This window comes from Silene latifolia, chromosome 2 (genome assembly GCF_048544455.1).
Source record: "Silene latifolia isolate original U9 population chromosome 2, ASM4854445v1, whole genome shotgun sequence".
NCBI classification, from domain to species: Eukaryota; Viridiplantae; Streptophyta; class Magnoliopsida; order Caryophyllales; family Caryophyllaceae; genus Silene; species Silene latifolia.
The window spans coordinates 20,737,683-20,746,958 of NC_133527.1; the positions used below are offsets into that span (position 1 = coordinate 20,737,683).

Consider the following 9,276-nt stretch of genomic DNA (forward strand, 5'->3'; position numbering starts at 1 on the left):
ATAATAATATGAAAATGGGATTAGGGCACGAGTGCTACGGCCGTAGAGATCACTCTAAATGCAAATCAACCCCTTCCGAACGAGACTTCAGAAGGAGAAAATATACAAACTTACCTGAATACTTGATTTGCAATTACTGTGGTCATACTGGACATATCCAAGAAAATTGTGTCAAATATGCTCAAGATTTAAGAAAAGGAATTAACTTTGTCAAAGCATATGACACTATTTTCGAGGAAAGTGTCAATACCCCATCTGAACCAAGTACCAGTGAAAAACGCAACAATGATCATCGTTGGTTCTATGATATGAGCTTTGATTTCAAGAAGGATACCAAAGCTAAACAAACACCAAAATCTAAGGAGCCCGTAAAAACTAAAGCTCCTCCAAAACAACCTGAAAAACCTCGACATAAGGAACCCACGACTAAACCTAAAACGACTACTAAACAAATCCATTCGCCTCCAAGACGCAAGGTTATTAAAAGGGTTTGGATTAGAAAGGAGTTAGTTTTCAGGGTGACTAACGTCAAAGGACCCAACTTAGCTTGGGTACCTAAAACCTGTATCTAATTATTTTGCAGGTTCTGATGAAAGAAAATAACCTATGGTACCTTGACAGTGGATGCTCAAGGCACATGACTGGAGATGTAAATTTATTTCTTTCACTTGAACCCTTCGATGGAGGTAAGGTCACATTTGGTGATAACAACACTAGTAGAAAAAGTCCTATTGACATCGCCACAAAAACATCGGTTTTAGTTGAAACGATGTAAATGTTCATAAATAACACCGATTCTTAGAAAAACCAATGTAAAATGTGTACATGTTTTTTTATTAGTGACATCGATTTCAAATAAATGATGTAAAAGGGTATCATAAACATCGGTTATTTAAAACCGATGTAAAAATTTTCTTATTAAGTGCCTCTCCTCTTCACAAAACCCTTCATTTTCTCAGATAACTTGTTGCTCTCATCCTCATCTCGCCATCACCCTCGCCCTCAACCACCACAGCGTCAGAGACGACCACCGCCGCCATCACCATCCTGCACCACCACAGACGCACACACCATTGATACCACCTTATATCTCGTGCTTACATACGTGTGTGACGCCCCTTCACTTCTGCAAATCGCTCGCCTTTCTACGATTAGGGTTTCGATTTAATGAGCTTATACATTTATGGTATTCATTTCTTTTTCTCTTTCTCCCTTTTCTGGAAAATATGTCTTCCCCTTTTTCTAAATTAAGGTTTCCATTTCAATTTCATTTGCATTTTAATTCCCGTTATTTATGCAATTCTCCTCATTTTATGGCTACTGCTATTGATGATTCTCGAATGTTTCTGGATTATGTTAGAGAACAATGTCAATTAGGGTTTACTAATCTCCAATTTCATAATTGTTTATTAGTATTATAGAGGTGTTCCATGGCTATCTTCAAACGACTACATCTTCACTCTATTCAGGTGAGTTGTCCATTTATTTTTATGTTGTTTCTTTGATTTATTATGAATATTGTATACAAATCTGTCGTTTCTTTGTGGTGTTCCTGACCAATCTCATTTTTGATGTTATCCAGACCAATTAATCTACTTGAGGTGCATGATTTATGTATTTCTGTTTGGTTGTTGTCTGCTGTTTGGTTGTTGTCGTTAGTGGTGAAATTGTCATTTTGCTATAGTGAGATTTATAGCTAAGACCTTATATGAAATAGAGTAATTATACGGGAGTTGAAAATTTGCTAAGGGGAAGTTGATTAGTGTTTTTGATTGGTCTAGTATTGTTATCGAGTTGTTGTTTTCCGAGTTTAACTCTAAAAAAATTTTAATGGCGGTAGATTGGATTGGATGGGGTTCGTTGGAGGGAGTATTATTAGTAAACTTACTAAAGTCTGACTAAACAGTCATCTTTCTTGTGATTGTGTATCTACCGGAAACAACCTCTATATTGGGTGAAATGTTTGACGCGCCTAACCTCGTGAGTGGCTATGCTTCTTTGGAGGCAGTAGGATGATTATGATGGGTTATATATTGGGTGTTTCTTGTTAGTATTTGTGACCATTAGGCTGCAATATGTTCAAAATGATCACACCTTAGTTGAAGTATATGAGCTTGAATATCTTGTTGTCCCTTTATGTATGATCTACTTATACGAACTTTTCTTATTTGTTGTTTCCTACGTATTTTGTATGCGTCAGCGTAATAGTTTTCATTTTTTTATGCTACGGATACTTCGAAAGTACCCTGGATGCCCACAAGTTATTTGACCTTTTGTTCATTATTTTCTGTTTTTTTTTTAAATTACTCAACCATCTTTATATTTGGTCTAATTTTTGCAGTTAAAGCTTCTAAATGCTTCAAATAACCAAATAACATATCTTCCTGAATCCATTGGGAGCTGCTTTGCTCTTGAGGAGCTTCAGGCAAATGGTATGTTTATCTTTTTTTATGGCTGGTAGTCAAGAACTCAGCCTCTAAGATACTTCATGCTAGCGCTGTAAACAGGCATAGACTTTTAGTTATAAAGATAACTTGTACTTGATTTTATTTTTATCATTCGCTAGAGCATAATTGGAGTCAATTCGTTTTCTTTCAATTTAAATTTAAAGCTGTGCAATGGTTATCTTCAGCCTTTTGCGTGAGAATGGTAAATATGGATACTGTGTAGCAAGGGTTGGAATATAAATTCCATAAATGGTTCACCGGCAATGAGAAATTAATCCCTGACATACTCATGATAGATATTAAACCACTGCTTGCAGAGTTGCAGCACCATATCGCTCATAGGTATTCTACTTAAAAACTGTCATCTCTTTTGCAGTTTCACCTTTTTCTTTTTTCAAAAAGTTCGTAAATGCTTTTAGATAAGGGTTTGCTCGGTGATTATATGCAGGTTCTTGAATCTCTCTGAGCCTTTAGTACTGTTCTTTAGAGAGATTTAAGAGCAATCTTTGACCATAGATCTTTTACTATCAACGTTTGTGGCTGGTTTTTTTGTTTATACATTTTGCAAAATGTCACCTAGTTTCGAAACATGTATTTCCATGGTTAACAAGCTGTCATTCTAGTTTGTGGATACCAACAGAAATTGGCATCAAGCCAGTAAAGGTGCCAGGTGCCCCTGAGCAGGTAACTTTTATGTTGCAGGCAGAGGATCAAGTTCTAATGTCATATTATATGGTTACTAATATCTGCCTCGAGGATATCAAGCGAAAGGCTCAGGCAGTAATTGACAACTTTTCAGAATGCCGTGTTAGATCTCACAACACAAATGGTACTCGTAATATATATATATATATATATATGTATATATATATATATATATATATATATATATATATATATATATATATATGTTTCTCAATAGTAATTTGTAGTATTGTACATATGCAGGCTCAAATACACATTGATTTGTTTTTAAATTGCCCCTCCAAGCCATGAAGAGTTAAGGATGAAAACTCGACAAAATGTTGGTAGTTAGAAGGAGCTCAAATATATGGAACAAGCGAGGAGATATTAGTTTTTTAATTTCATTTTGTATCTTACTATCAATATTGTCATTATTTAGTCAGATGTATTCAACATGTATCTATTTATGTGTAAATCTAAGAATATTTATGTTCAAAACAATGTATATTTATACATACATTATGGGTTTTGGAAATGTAATTTTTTTAATTGATTGAAGCTCTCATTTGAGGCGTTTTCCCCAATTAAAAACGCCTCAAATATTTTTTTTTTTAAATAATAAAAATACCTATTTACATCGGTTTTAGTCATAAATGATGTAAATAAGTTGATATTTACATCAGTTCTACACCAAAAACGATGTAAATTAGATGCTATTAACATCGGTTTTACTTAGAAACCGATGTAATTGAAACACAATTAACATCGGTTTTCACCTATAACCGATGTTAATTGTATACTATTTACATCGGTTCTAAAACCGATGTATACTATTTACATCGGTTCTAAAACCGATGTTAAGGTAAAAATACAAAATACGTCGCCCCCAGAAACATCGCCACAAAAGCGATGTAAATGGGGTAAAATAAGCGATGTCAATGAGACTTTTTCTACTAGTGCAAGAAGGGTAAGATCATCGGTGTTGGTAAAGTTGGAATATCCTCTTCTCATGCAATTAGTGATGTTTATCTTGTGAGTGGTCTCAAACACAACTTACTTAGTATCTCTCAATTATGCGACAAAGGAAATAAAGTTGTCTTTCATTCAGACTCTTGTCGAATAATAATTGAAGGAACAAGTAGCGTTGTGCTTGAAGGACACCGTAGAAGGAATGTCTATATGATTTATTTAAATAATATTCCTACTAACTCATTCACATGCATGAAAGTAACGACAGATGATCCGTGCCTTTGGCACAAAAGATTTGCTCACATAAATTCAACAACGTTGAATAAGCTAAAGAAATGGGATCTGGTTGAAGGACTTCCATCAATCAAATTCAATCAAGAAACCCTATGTGACTCTTGTGCCCGTTGCAAACACGTTAGATCATCATTCAAACCCAAGAGAATAGTAAGTACGAAAGAACCACTAGAACTCGTACATATGGATCTTTGTGGCCCAATGAAGGTAAGAAGTAGAGGTGGATCCAGGTATGTCTTCGTTCTAGTTGATGACTATTCTAGATTTGTTTGGCCAATCTTTCTCAACTCAAAAGATGAGACTTTCGAGGAGTTTGCAGTTCTAATGAAACTTGCCCAAAATAAGTATAAATCTAAATTAATTTCCATTCGTACGGATCATGGCACCGAATTTGATAACCAAGCTTTTATACAATATTGTAGGGAGAATGGTGTTGGGCATAACTTCTCAGCACCACGAACCCCACAGCAAAACGGTGTTGTTAAACGTATGAATAGAACATTAGAGGATATGGCACGCACGATGTTACTATGCAGTGGCCTACCTCGAAATTTCCGGGCTGAAGCTATTAGTACTGCATGCTATGTTCATAATCGAGCTTTGATTAGACCTATTCTCTAGAAGACTCCTTACGAGCTTCTTAGGGGACGTAAACCTAACATATCACATCTATGTTGCTTCGGGAGTAAATTTTTTGTCCATAATAATGGAAAAAATAGATTAAGCAAATTCGATCCCAGAAGTGACGAAGCCGTATTTGTTGTTTATTCTAATCATAGTAAAGCATATAAGGTTTTTAATAAAAGAACCTTATGCATCGAAGAGAGTGTTCATGTTGTTTTTGATGAGAATAATATGTTTGACAAAGCTGAACAGGATGAGGAAGAAGATTTGAACGAACCTGATTTCCGATTATCCAGGGATGAACTTCCAGAATTGGATGAGGAAGATAAAGAAATTGAGGGCACAAATGATGAACAAGGAACCCCTTCGAATGATAAAGGAAAGAATACTGAGAGTTTAGTTGATGATACTAAAACCTCTTCTCAATCCAAGCAATTGGAGGATAAAGTTATAACTGATGAAGCTATAACTTCAACTTCTAATCAACAAACTAAGTCCAAAGTTATAACTGATTCTGTTATAACCCCAGACTTGGATTCAGGGGGAACAAGGCTTGAACCCCAATCATTCGAAGAAAAAGGCGAGACGAGTTCAGATGAAGATGTGCCTCGTGTTTCTAAGAAATGGAAATATAAGGATTCCCATCCAATGGAAACCATCCTAGGAAGTCTGAATGAAGGCGTTGGAACTCGGAGAAGACTTAACAACTTTTGCTCTTTCTACTCCTTTCTGTCAACCATTGAGCCAACAAATATCAAAGAAGCACTTGCCGAACCAGATTGGATCGTTGCTATGCAAGAAGAGCTTCAACAGTTCGAACGAAATAAAGTGTGGAATTTGGTTCCAAGACCTAAAGACCGAACGGTTATCGGTACGAGATGGGTGTTTAGGAACAAACTAGACGATACAGAAGTTATTGTACGAAACAAAGCTAGATTGGTTGTACAAGGGTATAATCAACAAGAAGGAATTGACTACGATGAAACCTTCGCTCCTGTAGCCAGACTTGAGGCTATTAGATTATTAATAGCATTTGCTGCTAATAAAGGAATTAAACTTTTTCAAATGGACGTTAAGACAGCTTTTCTTAACGGCTATTTGAATGAGGAGGTTTTTGTTGAACAACCTCAAGTATTTCTCGATAGCAAGTTTCAAAACCACGTTTTCAAATTAGATAAAGCTTTGTATGGTTTGAAACAAGCTCCGAGATCGTGGTACGACAGATTGTCAAAATATCTTCTAGAAAGTGGTTTTAAAAGAGGATCTGTCGACAAAACCCTATTCCTGAAAACTGAGGTTTCCGATTTATTAGTCGTACAAATATACGTTGACGATATTATTTTTGGTTCAACTAATAATCGCTTATGTAAGTATTTTTCAGATTTAATGACCTCAGAATTTGAGATGAGCATGATGGGAGAACTCAAGTTCTTCCTTGGACTCCAAATCCAACAAACTCCTGAAGGGATTATGATACATCAACAAAAATACATCAAGGAGCTAATCAAGAAATTCGGTATGGAAAATTCTAACTCTAAGCCAACTCCTATGGGCACTGAGAAGAAGTTGACCTTGGATGAGAACGGTAAGTCTGTCGATGAGACAACTTATCGAGGTATGATTGGCTCACTCCTTTATTTAACTGCAAGTCGTCCGGATATTATGTTTAGTGTATGCGTTTGTGCTCGATTTCAATCGTGCCCTAAAGAATCGCATATGATTGCAGTTAAGAGAATCTTGAAGTATTTGATTGGTACATCTAAATTATATCTGTGGTATCCTCTTGAGTGTAATTTCGATCTCATAGGGTATTCAGATGCAGATTATGCGGGATGTTCACTTGATGAGAAAAAGTACTTCCGGCATAGCCACATTTGTTGGACCGTGTATCATCACGTGGGGATCCAAGAAGCAAAATTCCGTTGCATTATCTCTTTGTTGAAGCCGAATACATTCTTTCTTTGGACTGGTATGTTCTCAACTTTTATGGCTTAAGCAACAACTATGTGATTACGGTGTTAATGTAGGGTGTATACCTATTTTATGTGACAACACAAGTGCTATAATTATATCCAAAAATCCTGCACATCACTCACGAACTAAGCATATAGACATTAGACACCATTTTCTACGGGATCATGTAGATAAGGGCAACATAAGACTGGAATTTTGTAGTACAGAAAAACAATGGGCTGACATTTTTACCAAAGCAGTGGCTAGAGAACGTTTTGAGATTTTACGATTGGAAATTGGTTTAATTGGTGGCAACTAAACTTGTCACAAATATTTTATTCTCTATATGACTGACTAGAATTGACGAGATTGTATGACTGTGTCCGTATTTTTCGTTGCACGTTTATTTATGTCAAATTTTTATTATATTATGAGAATATTCCATTTTCTAGTCATATATATTTTAAGTTTATTATGAGCCAAGAGTCGTAACCAACTGTTCTTATTTTCTGCCAAAACCGAAATTCCCATAAGTTTATCTCTTACCATATCTTACTTTATCTTAATATATCTTGCCATATCTTTTACCCTAACCACTTGTTTATTTTATGGTAAATCTTTAAAAATAAAATCAAAAACTTACCTAACTCCTCTCCACACGCCACCTCCACTATCCTACTTCCCTTAAATCTCTATTGCCATAATTGATTCCATCTCCCATAAATACTCCCTCCTACCGTCACCATCACCATCACAAACACAAAACCCAAAGATCTCCTTTTAGACTTTTCTACACACTCAACCTCCAAAATCTTTTGATCATCATGACTCCTCTCTCAACCCGTTTTCACTCGCCCTCAACTCGGTCCACAACTCGGACCGGATCCTCCAAACCTTCATGCAGTAAAACTTATGTCCCTATCAAAACTCCCTCACCTTCATCAAACCAAAAACCAACTAATCCCGATCATAACCGGGTTGATCCTAACTTAGAAGGGAAAAGACGGAAGTTGAATAAAGGGAAAAAGAAAGCCGTGGGGTTTGAAGATTCGGTGGAAGAGACTGGGGTTGTAGCTCCTCAAGAAGGTCCACAAAGGACAATGTTTCGGGAATATATGCCGAATGCAACATCTATGGGGCTTGATAAGCTTCGACTCACCGCGGATGAAAGAACCCGTGTCAACTATGTTATGAGGTACGGTATTCATGGCGGTCGTCTCTATTCCGAAAAGTGGTATGGAAAAATAGAAGCTTTGCAATTCTTTAAGGATTTCTTGAATTTTCAAGAATGGAAGAAAGTTTGTTCCTTTGTTGGTCCGGTTTATCCTATAGAGGTAATCCAATTTTATTCTTCCGTCTCTGTCAAAAATAATGTGTTGCATGCGGTGGTGAATGATACCGAAGTCAAAATCTCCCTCATCGATTTTTGTACTCTGTTTTCGGTCCCTGATGATGGGATCGAAATAAATCCGAGTGCGGAATGGGGAGATGTGACGGAGGAAGATAAGCTTAAAATTAAGAAGTCGTTTGATGTTGATGCTACGGGGTCAAGTAACATACTTGCGGGGCCATTTACCCCCAAATTGAAATTCTTTCTTAATTTCATTTGGAACACGGTTGTTCCGAGAAGGGGTGGTCGTGATAAGTTGTCTAGTTATGAGATGTTGTTGTTGTGTAAGTGGCTCGAAGGAACCAAAGTTAGTCTTCCTCGTCTTGTGTTTCATAAAATCATTCAAACTAGTGTTTGTGTCACTGAGGATAATTTTTATACAACTTTGGATTTGCCTTATGGTATGTGGGTCTCTCGGCTTTTGGAACAAAAATGGGTGATTGGTTTTTCTAGCTATGGTGTCAAGGTGAAAGATGAGATGTGTGACACTCATCTTAAATTGATGAAAGTCGGTGCTATTGGACCCGACTTGGTGTTTTTGGCAAGAGGGAATGTGGTGGAGAAAACGTCGGATGTGGTCTCGGTGGTTGAACAAAAATTGGAAGTGTTTATGGCAAGTATTTGTGAGAAATTGGATGCACAAAATAAGGTGGTTGTGGAGTTGGTCTCGGGTTTGGGAAAAGACAGGAATGAGGCTTCGGGTTCGAAGGGTTCGGATCATGGTGAAGTCTTGTCTTATTTACATGGGCTTGAAGCACGGGTGGATGCTATGGCTAAGGATGCGGCTAGGGCGGCAAAGGAGTGTGTTCGTCATTCTAGTTCGTTAGCTAATTTGGCTAGTCAAGGTGGGGCTTTGTGGAAGGAAGGGAAGGCTATGCATGAGGATATGCGGGTTGTGTACGAGGCTACTCAAGC

The 9,276-nt window shown here is 36.9% G+C and overlaps 1 protein-coding gene across 3 annotated transcripts; it reads left to right on the forward strand.

Moving 5' to 3' along the window:
• Window positions 1-889: 889 nt before the first annotated feature.
• Window positions 890-3,568, forward strand: LOC141642408 (uncharacterized). Of its 3 annotated transcripts, XM_074451199.1 has the most exons (5): window positions 890-1,186; window positions 1,414-1,469; window positions 2,342-2,432; window positions 3,088-3,254; window positions 3,396-3,568. In XM_074451199.1, the coding sequence occupies exons 2-5, from the start codon at window positions 1,431-1,433 to the stop codon at window positions 3,441-3,443; spliced, it is 345 nt and encodes a 114-aa protein (XP_074307300.1). In that variant the 5' UTR covers window positions 890-1,186; window positions 1,414-1,430; the 3' UTR covers window positions 3,444-3,568. The 3 variants fall into 3 exon arrangements, with proteins under 3 accessions (XP_074307300.1, XP_074307301.1, XP_074307299.1); XM_074451200.1 differs by having other exon boundaries at window positions 890-1,469; window positions 3,088-3,276; XM_074451198.1 differs by having other exon boundaries at window positions 890-1,469.
• The last annotated feature ends 5,708 nt before the right edge of the window (window positions 3,569-9,276 follow it).